Consider the following 15,286-nt stretch of genomic DNA (forward strand, 5'->3'; position numbering starts at 1 on the left):
GAAATACAGTATATACATGTACTCTGCTTTTACAGAAAACAGAGGAGGAGGAGTAGGGAAGCAGCACGCAGGGAAAGGTTTCCTTTTTCCTAATGCGACGTCAATTTGGGCCGTAACTCAATCCGGCACCGACCTAAGCCATGAGATACCGACTTAACCCTCCCACTCCTGTTATTAATACCAAACCTCTCAGCCTCGAATCGCAATCTTCCATCGTCACGAAAACCGAACCCGCCACCCGCCTCGAATCCTCCACCTCCAAACCCTAGCAGCCATCCATGGCGACGGAGACGGGTCCCGCCGCGCCGCGCCTCCTCCTGGGCCCGCCGCTGGTCCGCGCGGCGCGCCCCTCGCCCGCCGACGACGCCCCGGAGTCGCACCCGTTCCTCGACCTCCTCGACGCGGCCTTCAACGCGCCGTCCGCCGCCGAGGCCAAGGCGGCGCTGGCCCCGCGGCGGGCGCGCACGGAGAACTGCAACGCCACGTACGCCAACTCGGGCGACCCCTGCGTCGACTTCTTCTTCCACGTGGTCCCGCCCACGCCCGCCGCGCGCGTGCGCGAGCTCCTCGCCGCCGCCTGGGCCCGCGACCCGCTCACGGCGCTCAAGCTCGCCTGCAACCTCCGCGGCGTGCGCGGCACCGGCAAGTCGGACAGGGAGGGCTTCTACGCCGCCGCGCTGTGGCTGCACGACCACCACCCGCGCACGCTCGCCTGCAACGTCGCCGCGCTCGCCGAGTTCGGCTACCTCAAGGACTTCCCCGAGCTGCTCTTCCGGCTCGTCCGTGGCCAGGACGTGCGCAGGCTCGCCAAGGAGGGCGCCGCCGCCGACAAGGCGCGCAGGGAGGGCAAGCAGCTCGCGGAGCAGCGGGTCGGCCTCCGCGCCAGGCTCGCCGGCCGCAAGCGCGCCCGCGAGGCCGCTACCAGGTCCGTCACGGAGGTGGCGGAGCAGAAGACGGAGGCCATGGAGGTCGATCAGAAGAAGGCCTCCAAGCGGGGCGTGCCGAAGAAGGTCCGGACCATGGCCAAGCTCGCCGTGCAGTCGCTCGAGACCTACTACGGCGACCGCGCGTACCGCTTCCTGTTTGACGCCGTGGCCGACTTCTTCGCCGCCCTGCTCGCCTCCGACATGAAGCAGATGGCCCCCGGCGGCAAGAAGAGGAAGATCGGGCTCGCCGCCAAGTGGTGCCCCACGCCGGGCTCCTCCTTCGACCGCGCCACGCTGCTCTGCGAGGCCATCGCCTGCCGCCTCTTCCCGCGCGACTCCGACCCCGAGTACGCCGAGCTCTCCGACGAGCACTACAGCTACCGCGTCCTCCGCCGCCTCCGCCGCGACGTCCTGGCGCCCATCCGCAAGGCCCTGGAGCTCCCGGAGGTCTACATGTGCGCGCAGCGGTGGGACGAAGTGCCCTACGCGCGCGTCGCCTCGGTGGCCATGCGGCGCTACAAGGCCCTCTTCCAGAAGCACGACGAGGAGCGCTTCGCCAAGTACCTCGAGGACGTGGAGGCCGGCAAGGCCAAGATCGCGGCGGGCGCCGTCCTGCCGCACGAGATCGCCGCCGCGGCCTACCGCGGCGAGGAGGACGAGGTGGCGGAGCTGCAGTGGTGCCGCATGGTGGACGACCTCCGCGCCAAGGGCTCGCTGCGCAACTGCATCTCCATCTGCGACGTGTCCGGGAGCATGGAGGGCACCCCCATGGAGGTGGCCATCGCGCTGGGCGTGCTCACCTCGGAGCTCAGCGAGGAGCCGTGGGCGGGCAAGGTGATCACGTTCCACACCAGGCCCTCCATCCACGTGATCAAGGGCGAGACGCTGCGGGACAAGATGCGGTTCGTCGCCAAGCTCGAGTGGCACGGGAGCACCAACTTCCAGGGCGTGTTCGACCGCATCCTCGCCACGGCCAGGGAGGCCCAGCTGCCGCCGGAGAAGATGATCAGAACCGTCTTCGTCTACAGCGACATGGAGTTCGGCGAGGCGTGCGGGCGGGGCGTCTACAACGGCATGCCCTACGGCGAGGGGTCGTGGGACACGGACTACGCCGCCATCTGCCGCAAGTTCAGGGACGCCGGCTACGGCGACGCCGTGCCCCAGGTGGTGTTCTGGAACCTGCGCGACTCCAAGTCGACGCCCGTGACGTCCACCCAGCCCGGCGCCGCCATGGTCAGCGGCTTCTCCAAGAACGTGCTCAAGATCTTCCTGCAGAACGACGGCGTGGTCAACCCCGAGGCCATCATGACCCAGGCCATCGCTGGCGACGAGTACCAGAAGCTTCAAATCTACGATTAGTTTCTTGTTAGATTAGATAGATCGATCCCATACTTAGTTCGTGACGATTCTCTAGTTGAACTCATGCCGTGGTGATTGGTCAGTTGGCTTGTTTTCTCTGGATTGCAAACTTGCTTCTCTGAACTCGGTGGTGAATGCAATGCAGTGATTCACATTTCGTAGGATTTGAGTTCGATTTCGATTCGATTCTATATACAGCCTGATGTTCAATTGCTGTTTGAAACCCTGAAATCCTCTTTTCTGAATTGCAACCATGTGCTTTCTCTGAATTCTGTCTCTTTTCGTTTTGATTCTATCTGGTGACCTGGTGACTGATATGATTGGTGATGGTGCTAGTTACCGGATATTTCTGAATGCTACAGTTTCTGCTACCGCATTGCAGTATCAGCAATTTTGTTGTTCGGGAAATGAAACAATAATATGGTACGTGGTTATTAACCTTGCACAAAGAAGGCTGCGTTTGGCAGCAAGGTTTTTTCAAAGTTTTCTGATAATATTGCGGTTTGTAAAAAAACAAGGACGCCGATAACGTGTGGGCGTTAAGGGATCTGCCCACACATTCTGTGTGGTGCCTAAGAGGACCAGCCCACACGCCTGTGTGTGGGCAAAATAACTAGCGCCCACACGCCTGTTTTTCCCCTCCTGGTCCCTCTTACACGCGTGCGTGTGCACTACTAGAAAAATGGCTATAGATGGGATTGACACTAATGGCGCACCAGACAAGCGGTGCGCCATTAGTATATACTAATGACGCACCACCTTCTGATACGCCATTAGAGTTGAAACTACTAATGGCGCACCTGGCGCAGGGTGCGCCATTAGTATCAAAAAAAATTAACTAGTGCGCCTGTCCAAACATACTAATGGCGCATCCAGACACAGTGCGCCATTACTAGTTGTAACTAGTAATGGCGCACCTGGCCCAGGGTGCGCCATTAGTATCAAAAAAAAAATTTAACTAGTGCGCCTGTCCAAACATACTTATGGCGCATCCAGACACAGTGCGCCATTACTAGTTGTAACTAGTAATGACGCACCTGCCGGAAAGTGCGCCACTAATGTTGTTTTTTCTATTATATTTTTTATTCCCTTTTTTGCAAAACTACTAATGGCGCACTTTTCCACCGTGCGCCATTACTAGTTTAAACTAGTAATGGCGCACTGTGGAACAGTGCGCCATTAGTATGTTTTTTTTTGCAAAACTACTAATGGCGCATCACCAGAAGGTGCACCATTAGTAACCTGGATTACTAATGGCGCATTTAGAGTTGGTGCGCCATTAGTAAGTGGGCAGCAACAAGATATTTTGGACAGCCTCTCCTACCCACACTCACTTTCTCCCCACTTCATTCTCTCCACCTCCTCCTTGTCTCGGGTGCCTCCTCTTTTTCATCTCATTTCCACCATAGATTCATTCAATTTAAGTGGTTAAATTACCTTGTTTTGATAGGTAAGTAAGGGGGGAAGCTATATTTATGTTGTTCTCCCTACAACAATGTGCACATGCACTTTTTATGGCCTAGCTAGATCTATGTATGTTCGTGGTGTTGCATATGTTTGTGGTGTTGCATATGTGTTTGTGTTTGGAGGTGTACCGGTATTTGAAATGCGATAGTTGCCAATATTTTGCCGGAATGTTGATTCATTTCCGTTTCGGCGAGAATTTTGGCATTAAGCATTCTTTTTGGTCCTATTTTTAGGGAAAGTCATGCCAAATTTTTTCTTGGTTCTAAAATATCGTTTTGCTCTACCCCGCAGGCGACCATGGTCCGCATGATGACCGAAGGCATCGTGAATAGGTTTTTGAGGTCCGCGAAGGCCGAGATGCTTCAAAAGAACGAGACGGAGATAAGATGTCCGTGTCGAAGATGCAAGCTGAAGAGCCTTATTGCGGACCCGGAATCCGGGCAGGTGCGGGACCACCTGCTCTTGCGTGGTTTCATGGATGGCTATCGGTGGCAAGGTGATGAAGATGACTACGAAGTCGTCCATGGGGCCGGGCAAGAAATGAGGAAGGGCAGCAAAACAACCACCGCGGCTCGGGCGGGCGAGAAGACGAAGAATCCCCAGGAGATGATCACGACGGTGATGCTGTACACAGTCATTATGCAGAAGATGCAGGACATGATGATGAGGAAGATGCCGGAGCAGACGACGGGCATGATCATGAAGATGATGATGCCGGCGGAGCAGACGACGCTGGACCATCGATGGGCTGGGTGCAGGACCCTCATATTCAAGAGCTGCTTCTCAAGCAGACGGATAACGCAAGAGCTGCCGCCCGAGAGAAAGCCAAGATGGATCAACTTGAGTTAGACGCGGTTACTCCATTGTATGAAGGATGCAGGCCCGAGGATACCCGCCTGAAAGTAACGCTCATGGCTCTGGAGATGAAGGTAAAACACAAAATGACCGACGCATGCTTCGACGAGAACATGTCATTCTGGCACGAACGTCTTCCCAAGGGGAACAAGTGCCCGACCAGTTTGGAGGAGGCGAAGAAAATCGTGTGTCCTCTGGATTTACCGCACGTGAAATACCATGTGTGCATGAACAATTGCATCATTTATCGGGATGAGCACGCGGAGTCTACCATATGTCCGGTGTGCGGCGTCACTCGATACAAGAAGAGGAAGAAAGCTCCTCGAAAAGTGGTGTGGTACTTTCCGATCACTCCTCGTCTGCAGCGGTATTTCGCGGACCCTAAGGTAGCAAAGCTCCTGCGTTGGCACGCGGATAGGGAGGAGAAGAAGCGAGAAGATGACGCAAATGATCCGGAGATAGATAAAAAAGACAAGATGCTGAGTCACCCTAAGGATGCGAGTCAGTGGCAAGCGTTGAACTTCGAAGACCTAGAATTTGGGAACGATCCAAGGAACATCGTGCTGGACGCGAGCACCGATGGAGTCAATCCGTTTGGCAGCCAGAGAAGCACACATAGCACCTGGCCTGTGTTTGTGTGGATGTACAACCTTCCCCCCTGGTTGTGCATGAAGAGGAAGTACATTCACATGAGTATGCTAATTGAAGGACCGAAACAACCAGGGAACGACATCAATCTGTATCTGGGGCTGCTGAAAGAGGAGCTTGACACGCTGTGGAAAACGCCAGCCAATACGTGGGACGCCGCAGAGAAAGAATATTTCCCTATGAGAGCCGCGCTGCTCACGACGGTGCACGACTATCTCGGTTACGGATATGTCGCGGGGCAGGTGGTCCACGGATTTTCTGGATGCGTCAGGTGCATGGATGACACAACGTATCGCCAGCTAGATAGAGATCCCGGGTCTTCGAAAACCGTGTTCATGGGACATCAAAGGTGGCTTCGCGACGATGACCCGTGGAGAAAACGCAAGGATCTATTCGATGGTGAAACCGAACCCCGAGGACGCCCGCGTACGAGGAGCGGCGAGGAAATAGACGAGCTGTTGAAAAATTGGAAAGACTGCCCACTGCCGGGAAAGAAGCAAAAGGTGCCAGAGCCGGGAAAGAAGCGAAAGGCGCCAGAGCCGCTGCTGAAGGTATGGAAAACGAGGTCTATTTTCTGGGACTTGCCGTACTGGAAGATCCACCATGTGCCTCACAGCCTTGATGTCATGCATATCACGAAGAACGTGTGCGAGAGTCTGCTTGGTACCCTGCTCAACATGCCAGAGAGGACCAAAGATGGGCCGAAAGCAAGGGCAGACTTGAAATCAATGGGCATCAGGCAGGAGCTTCACGCTATATATGATGATGATGATGATGAGGTGAAGCAGGACACGGAAAGTCGTCCCAAAGGCAAAAAGGCCAAGAAGACCGGAAATGACTACCCTCCCGCGTGCTTCACTCTAAGTCAGGAGGAGATCGAGCAGTTTTTCACCTGCCTCGTAGGAGTAAAACTTCCTTACGGTTACGCGGGGAAGATAAGCAGATACCTAGACCTAGCGAAGCTGAAGTTCAGCGGGATGAAGTCTCACGACTGTCACGTGCTGATGACGCAGATACTTCCAGTTGCAATCCGTGGGATCATGGACGCGCACGTCCGTGAAATGCTATTTGGCCTATGCAACTTTTTCGACGTCATCTCTCAGAAGTCTGTTGGCGTGAGGCAACTCAGAAGGCTACAGGAAGAGATCGTGCTGATACTATGCGAGCTTGAGATGTACTTCCCGCCCGCATTCTTCGACGTTATGGTGCATCTGCTGGTCCATATCGTGGACGATATCATCCAACTCGGGCCGACGTTCCTGCACAGCATGATGCCGTTCGAAAGGATGAATGGTATCATCAAAGGATACGTTCGCAACATGTCACGTCCAGAGGGAAGCATAGCCAGGGGCTTTCTGACCGAAGAGTGCATCTCCTACTGCACGAATTATCTAGGCATCGAGAACCCCGTTGGTCTGCCCGTCAATAGGCACCTCGGCAGGCTCACTGGATGGGGTCACCGTGAGGGTCGCCGTGAAATGCATGTCGACTTCGAGGGTCGACTCGCCGACTTTGAAAGAGCAAACCTAGTCGCGCTACAACACATAGACGTGGTCGATCCTTGGGTGGTAGAGCACAAAACCTTTATTAAGAAGACGTACAATGACCGAGGCCAACAGAGGACGGACGGAGATATACTCAAAGAGCACAACTCATGTTTCACGCGTTGGTTCAAGAAGAAGCTTCTGTCGTACCCTTTACATGAGGATTCTTCCGCGGAAGAACAACTCATACTCGCCTTGTCACAGGGCGTCGAGCACAACCTGATGACCTATGAGGCGTACGATATCAACGGCTACACATTCTACACCGAGGCCAAGGACATGAAGAGCGATGGTTATCAGAACTCCGGGGTAACGATGGAATCCTACACCGGTAACGACAAGGACAGATACTACGGAAGGATCGAGGAGATCTGGGAGCTGAGCTACGCTGGAGAGAAGGTCCCGATGTTCCGTGTCAGATGGGCCAAGAGCGTCCTAAAAGAAGACCGGTATTTCACCACCATGGTTATACCCGAAGCCAAATCCAAGACCGCGGGCGCAAACGTCACCGCGAAAAATGAGCCATGGGTACTGGCTTCCCAAGTGGACCAATGCTTCTTCATTACCGACCCGTCAAAGCCCAGTCGTGTTGTCGTGAGGAGAGGCAAAAGGAAGATCATCGGAATGGATGGAGTAGCCAATGAGCAAGACTTCGACAAGTACGGCAACCCGAGAATCGAACATGACGACGATGATGAAGTAGCAGCATACACCACAAGAAGAAGCAGGACCACCCTACCTAAAGGACGTCCGTTCCACAGAAGAACTCCATTTGCGAAAAAGAAGGGCAAGAAGATTGTGAACAGATAGCTAGCTAAGATCGATTGTATTTAAATCGTAGCCTTCATTTCTCGATTGTATTTCATGGGCACTTTTTGAACTATCATGAATATTTTTAAATTTCATGGACACTCGATCTCGATCCCCCTCCATCTCGATCGCTATCCCACCTCGCCAGATCCGGTCCCCCTCGCCGCCGAGCACCCCCCGGTCCACCGGCCCCCCGCACCCCGCGCACCCTCCCCCGCTCCACCGGCATTACTGTTTGATGATATTTTTAAAAAAATTATTACCGTCTTATAAAAAATATTACTGTTATGATTTAAACAAGTTTGAACATATTTAAACACAAATAAATATCAAATAGCATTTTAAATGCATAAAAAAATTGTGGAGCCTGGGAATCGAACCCAGGACCTCCTGGTGTGAGAACTGGCTGCTGACCAGTCGAGCTAGTAGAGGGAACTTGGTGTGGATCAGGTCAGGTGGAAGATAACCTGTTGGCTCGAGCAGAAATCAAAAAAAAATACTAATGGCGCACCAGGGTGAGGTGCGCCATTAGTATGGATGTACTTATGGCGCACCAGGGTGAGGTGCACCATTAGTATGGATGTACCTGTTGGAAGATAACCTATCCCCTCTCTCTCCCTCGCCCTCGTCCTCGATCCCCTTCCCCTCTCCTCTCCTGACGCCGCTGCCCCGCCGCCTCGACGCCGCCCCGTCGTCCCCGTCTCCGCCCCGACGCCCCGACGCCGCTGCCCCTTCCCCTCTCCTCTCCCGACGCCGCTGCCCCGACCTCCTCCTCGCCCCTCGACGTCGCCCTCGATCCCCTTCCCCTCTCCTCTCCCGACGCCGCCGCCCCGTCGTCCTCGTCCTCGCCCTCCTCCTCGTCCGCGCCACCGTCGCGCCGCTCCGACCTCCTCCTTGTCCCCTCCGGCCTCCTCCGCCTCCTCAGGTACTGCCCCCACCTCTCCCTCCCCCTCCGGCCTCCTCCTTCCCCTTTGTAAATTTTAGGGTGTAGGGTTTGCAAATTTTAGGGTTAGGGCAGTAAATTTTAGGGCAAATCTAGCACAGTTAGCAAAGTTAGAAATCTTTTAGGAAATTAGGGTAGTAGCAAAAACAGTAGCAATTTAAAAAACAGTACCAAAAAAATTAGGTATAAAAACAGTAGCAAATAAAAAATATTAGCAAATATAGCTAGGGTAATTTTGTTTAGGTATAAAAAACAGTAGCAATTTTAAAAGAATAGTAGCAATTTTAAAAACAGTAGCAAAAAAATTAGGTATAAAAACAGTAGCAAATAAAAAAAGAGTAGCAAATATAGCTAGGGAAATTTTGTTTAGGTATAAAAACAGTAGCAAATAAAAAAAAGCAGTAGCAAATTAAAAAAACAGTAGCAAAAAATTAGGTGTAAAAAGCATGAGCAACTGAAAAATCATCCTGAAATATAGCTAGGACAAACTTCAGTCTTTTTTTTGTTTGTAACAGAAACTACAGTAGTAAATATTTCCTGAAGTAAATATTTTCAGTCATTACAAATATGATGATGCACCCTCAGGTTTGTCAGGTTCAGCTAAGAAAAACAAACACATGTAAAAGCGACAAATATGATGATGCACTTGTCAAGCTGAAAATAGATCACCGGTTGTGATAGATAGATTTCCCTTGTTTAATGACTTGACAATAATTTTGTTTTTCGTCTGAATTATAAGTACATCTACCTTTTCCTCAAGACCCGGCCTATGAATGTATCACTGTGATGCAGGTGAAATACTCCTACTCTAGTCAGCTGTAGGAGCAAATAACAGTAACTATTCCTACTCTAGTCAGCTGGGAGTACAAATCACAGTACTCTAGAGCAAAAGCTACAGTTTTACCCAGTTTTCCAAATGAATTACTCCTACAACTGCAGAGTACTCCTTGCAAATAAGAGTACTCTAGACCAAATCACAGTATTACTCACACACAAATGGTTTCTGGCATGATAGTACTGCTTGCAAGGAGAATTTAGTCAGTACAATAACTGAATTTTCAAACTCTGATGTAACATCAGTACAGTAACTGAATTTACCACTGTAGTTTTACTTATGCTAATGGATTACAGTGCTAACTGAATCTTCTTACACTCCTAACATTTATCAGTATTGAACTCATTTTATTTGCTTTAACATAATCTATTACAAAAACTTAGTCTATTACAAAAACCAAACAATCTCTTTCTGAAAGCGACTGTCGTTTAAAAGAAGCTCATCACACAATCAACTTCCAGCGTAGCTCGAAACTTTTTCAATCTTCAATTCTTTGCATACATTGGCACACACCCGACGTTCGTGAAACATCTCAGATGCCACCAGCAGTAACCTGCGCGTCCCTGCTACTGCTACCTGCAGATTGCACAAGTCAATTCTCTGTTTTATTTGCTTTAACATAACGGAATAACTAATGGTGGCTGCCTAATGATGACAGACTAAGTTTCTGATTTATTTTGTTATAGAAGTGTAGATTCATTGGTAGCAATTGTTTTCAGTGTCTCATGTTGCTTGTAGTGTTTTGTCCAAAATGTTGAATGGTACTGCTTGGAGATGCATATATTGTTTCACCTCTTCACATACCAATGTATTTTCCATGTTGTGATGGAGGCCTTTTTTGCCTTGTCCACCCGAGAGGCCCTTGAATTTGCCGGAATGTCGATTAACTTCCGTTCCGGCAAATTCGGGTACTCCATATGTCCTATTTTCAGAAAAGGTCATGCTGAAATTTTCCGTGAATTTTAGCATGACTTTGCTAAAAATAGGACATATGGGGTACTTGTGACTAATGCATGGGCCGGGGTATCTTAGTAGTTAATTAAGTAGGATCAAGTGCCCCGGCGTACTTGTGACTAATGCATGGCTTTTAGGGTGCCTCGGTGTCGATAAAAACCGAAATGATGAAAGCTTAGGCTTTTAGGGTGCCTCGGCGTCGAAAAACCCTCAATGATAAAAGCTTAGCTTTTAGGATGCCTCGGTGTCGACAAACCCTAAATGATGAGACCATGATCTTGTTCCTTGACAATAACCAACTTTTTGACCCAACTTTTTTCCTATTTAGAGAGAAACATGGCCAACAACGATGAGGCCGGGGGTTCGGGCGTCAAGCCATTCTGGAAGCTGTCCTAGGAAATGGAGGAACAACCTCACTTGTATGAGGACACCGCCTTCCCCACCGATCCTGAGACCACTGATGGTACCGCCGAGGATGACCCCACTGATGCCACCACTGATGGTGCCGCCGAGGATGCCACCACTGATGGTGCCGCCGAGGATGCCACCACTGATGATGGCGGCGCACGCACAGATGGCAGCCAACCGAAGAGGCAACGGAAGGACCGGCGCCCGACCGTGCTCCGCACCCTCAAGGAGGAAGTTACTGAAGTGGACTCCGACGGGAATCCAACGGCGCCCGAACGAATAGTCAAGGGGTACTCGCTTCAGCTCGGGTGCATTCTCCGGAGCACCGTCTCGATCAACACCGAGAACCTGAGGCATCCTGACCGAGGGAATTTGCGCAACCTCCTCTTCACGAAGCTGCACGAACGATACAAGTTCCCCGCTGAATTTGAAAACACAAGCCTCAAAGGGAATAAAGTGAACAATGCTGCCCTCACGAAGATGAGCAAGGCCCTGTCTACTTGGAAAAGCAATGTGAAGAGAATGATCGAGAAAGGTGAGAGTTATGAGAAGATCAAGGAGAAAAATCCTTCGATCACCGAAGATGACTACAACGACTTCAAGATCAATTGCTCGAGCACCGCAAACTCCGAATCAAGTAAGTGGGGGAAAGAAATGCGGGAGCTGAACTTAGGGGAACACACACTCGGTCCCGGCGGTTACAGAGTGGCGGAGCCTATATGGGACAAGGAGGAGGCGGACCGTGCCGAGCAAGGCCTACCGCCCCTCTTCGATAAATACGGTGACAAGCAGACCAGGAACTTTGTCAGGGCCCGGTACAAGAAGGACCCGAAAACAAAGGAGCTTACCACGGATCCGAAGACCAGGGCGCTTGAGCTTGTTCTAGTAAGGAATACACCCCCGCGTAATTAGCTCCATATGGTTGCATTCTAATTAATGAAGCCAAAATTCTAAATGGTTCACATTCCTTCCGGAGGCGACTGAAAGCAGTGGCGCGGGGTCGACTAAGAGCAACCCTTGGGACACCACTCTAAATAGGGCGTTGAATGTAATGAAGAACAAGGATAAGCTCAGTAAGCCGACGTCAGCTGGTCGTGTGGCCGGCAAAGGCTTGTCGACAAAATGGTCGTCATACTATAACACTGGTGGGCGAAAGGAGAAAAAGACCAGCTCGGAAAGCCAGGCGCGCGAGGTACAAGAACTCAGGGCACAGGTGGCGCGGATTCCGGAGATTGTCCAAGAGCAAGTGCAACAACAACTCGGAGCGACGATCACCGCCATTGTGCCTACCTTGATCCAGGGGATTAGTGCGTGGATTGCGGGCGGCCAACAGGGGCCGCCCCCGATTCCTAGCTTCACGGCCAGCAACTCGCAGAACGCGATGGCGGGGCCATTGGTGTCTCCGGCGGAGGCGGCATTGGTGTCTCCGACGCCGGCACGGGAGCTTAATGCACCCGGGTGTACGCCGGCCGGCACCTCTGTAGCAAGCGGCCCCTCCGTCAACTGCACGCCCGCCGTTGGTGGTGCCTCGACATTAGCCGAGCTCGACGCCATCATCACGGTAACTAATTAAGCCTCTCTCAGCCGAGGACTTCATCTCCTTGCCTTTGACTGGGCATCCCTAACGCCCTACATGTTTTCGCAGGGCGCCGCCGACGTTCCGTGCACTCTCCTGCACTTCGTGAACAACGAGTTGGTCGATGTCGCCAAGGGCAAAATCGTTCAACCGGGCAACCCCTTGTTCCACGGTACCCAGATGCCACCCAACTTGTTTAGGGTTCAACTGGTTCGGGTGCTGCCAGGCTGCGACGAGTTGTTACCTCCGATTCGACCCATCGGGGCCGACGATGATGACGTGATGACCCTCAGCGCCTGCCTGAGCTGGCCCCTACTTTGGCCGAAGATCCAGATTCGTTTGGGGGCGGGGGACACCACCCCAAAGAAAACACCGCCAGTCGTGCCGGCGCCAAGTCGGCCCCATGGCAAGACCGCCGCAACGGTGCCGGACATCCCTATGCCACTGGATCCAAACATGCATATGGCACAGGATCAGAACGACGACGACGACGATACATTTGCCAACGTCGATCAGTACTTTGCCGATCATGGGGACGGTGGCGACTTCATGGGGCCTCCTTCTCAAGAACCCAACCCAACAAAAGACGTGTGCGATCTAGCTGGTACCGCGGAGAAGCCAAGTTGCAACAGGCGTCGTCTGCAGTTCAGCTCTCAGGAGACGCCTCCAGCTGCCGACTTCACTGAGCCTCAGATAGGCGAGGTGCGAAATATGATCAGCCCCAACACACTCAAGAAGGCGGTCTGTGAGCAGAACTCGGTCCCATTACAGGAGAAGAAGAAGGCACGCAAAAGAAAGACTAACAAGGGTGCGGGCCAGCCGGCAGCGAGTACGATCCGTGCTCAGGACGGGCCACCTTCAACTGCGGATATCTCGAGGAGGGTGCATGTGGCGGGTAGGCCGATGCTACCGAGAAATATGCTCGATGCTGCAACCGGTGCTATGCGGAGTCTGCATGACAGTGTTCTTTCTTTGGAGAAGCGGCGTCTCAGAGAGAAGGATGTTGCATACCCGGTTTTCGCGGCCAAGGTGCCAGAGGGCAGGGGCTTTGTGGATAACTCCATCGGGGGTACGATCGTCCTACGGTTTGATGACATCCACGCTATGTTGAACCTTCATCCGCTGCACTACACCTTCGTTCGGCTATTTTCGCTGAGTATGGAGATGCGGATCATTCGCGACAAGACCCCGGGCATCGTGATAGTCGACCCCTTCTACATGCGTGCCAAGATCTTGGGCAGCGCTGGGGACCGGCAAGTCGCGAGTTCTTACCTCGAAGGCATCATTCTGGCAAACCAAGATAAGGATAACTTCCTCGTGCCTTACTTTCCCGAGTAAGTCCTCCCCTCAACCGCCCCGTAACATATGAATTCTTAGATTTCGATCGTTTTTCTTTTAACATTCCGTGTTTTCTGCAGTGACACACATTGCACGCTCATCCTCCTAAGCCCCAAATATTCCATGGCCACGTATTTCGACCCGGACCGTCAGTCGAACGTAGACTACACAAATGTCAAGAAGGTTCTTGATGATGTTCTCCCCGGCTACGTCAAATCTGGAGGCACCTTCACCAGGCCTATTCGTAAGTACGGCAAGCACGTGTTCTCCCACAATACGACGTTCTGCTGCGTCAAGCAGCCGCCTGGCGGTCAGAAGGGTGCCTACTACGCCATCCATCACATGCGGGCGATCGTACGGGACCATCATCAACTTCTGCTACCGAGTAGACTCAAAGATTGGGCCGCGAGCGTGTCGGCAATCCAGGACGTGGACATCAGACAAGAATTCTTTCGCATCCAGTCGGAGTTTGCGGAAAGCATCCATCAAGATGTCCTTCGTACCTCGGGGCAGTTCTACCTCAGAAATCAACCGTCCAACAGTGACATCGACACAATCCTACAAATGCAGGCTGACAACGCCCGTTGTTTCATGACTCCCACGATAGACGGCGGCTTCATCCACGCTCCGGTCCCTTGAGTCGAGTCGAAAGCAGTGATGCTGTGTCTAGTTCTGAAACATCGATTGGCTCATGTTGTAATTAAACTTTAATGAACTTGTAGTATGTCTCTTTGGTTTCGAGAGTCCTTCAAGTTAGATGTAATCGATGCTATTAATGTCTTGCTTTTCTCTTCCGATCGTTCTGTTGCATACTTATATATTGCTTATGTATTGTCTGTGAATTGGTACTAACGTTTCGTTTGGCTACTGCATAGCGATGCCGTGGTATGTCGTGTACAAGGGTAAGGTTCCCGGAGTCTACGACGACTGGGAGGAGTGTCGGAGACAGGTTTCACCGATTCAGCGGTAACAGTTACAAAGGGTACGCCACTAGGGCCGAGGCCGAATCTAGATATGCCCGCTATCTAGCGGGAGAGGGGAGGGAGCGTTGGAGGAACCGGATGAAGACGAGTTTCATCGTGATGATGCTCATCGTGATGACCGCAGCTCTCTTCTATGTGATGGTAGTTTAGATGATCGATATCGACTTGTAATGTGAAGACAAACTCGCGGTCTCGAGACTTGTAATATAATGTTCTATCTTTGTTCGGTCTTTTTAATTCGGAGACTAATATGATGAATTGTATTCGGAGACTAAAATGATGAATTGTATTCAGAGACTAATCTTCTATTGTATTCGATGAATCTGTTGTTGATGTGTGCTGTCTATATTTTGTCTAATTATACATTTTGTAACCTGTGCAAAAAACAGAAAAAAAAATAAATAAAAAACCTAATATTCATACTAATGGCGCATCACATCATAGTGCGCCATTAGTATGCCAAAAGATACTAATGGCGCATCACTAAACAGTGCGTCATTAGTATGCCGAAGTTACTAATGGCGCATCCTGTTGTTGTGCGCCATTAGTATGCCAAAGCACCTGGGTATACATGGCCCCCTGGGAGGCATACTAATGGCGCACTGTTGTATATACTAATGGCGCATCTGGGGTGCGCCAT

General features: G+C 51.7%; 1 protein-coding gene across 1 annotated transcript; it reads left to right on the top strand.

Moving 5' to 3' along the window:
- The first annotated feature begins 278 nt into the window (after positions 1–278).
- Positions 279–2,446, top strand: LOC109744111 (uncharacterized). The gene has a single exon (XM_020303204.2). The coding sequence runs from the start codon at positions 279–281 to the stop codon at positions 2,283–2,285; it is 2,007 nt and encodes a 668-aa protein (XP_020158793.1). The 3' UTR covers positions 2,286–2,446.
- The last annotated feature ends 12,840 nt before the right edge of the window (positions 2,447–15,286 follow it).

This window comes from Aegilops tauschii, chromosome 7, assembly GCF_002575655.3.
Source record: "Aegilops tauschii subsp. strangulata cultivar AL8/78 chromosome 7, Aet v6.0, whole genome shotgun sequence".
NCBI lineage: Eukaryota > Viridiplantae > Streptophyta > Magnoliopsida > Poales > Poaceae > Aegilops > Aegilops tauschii.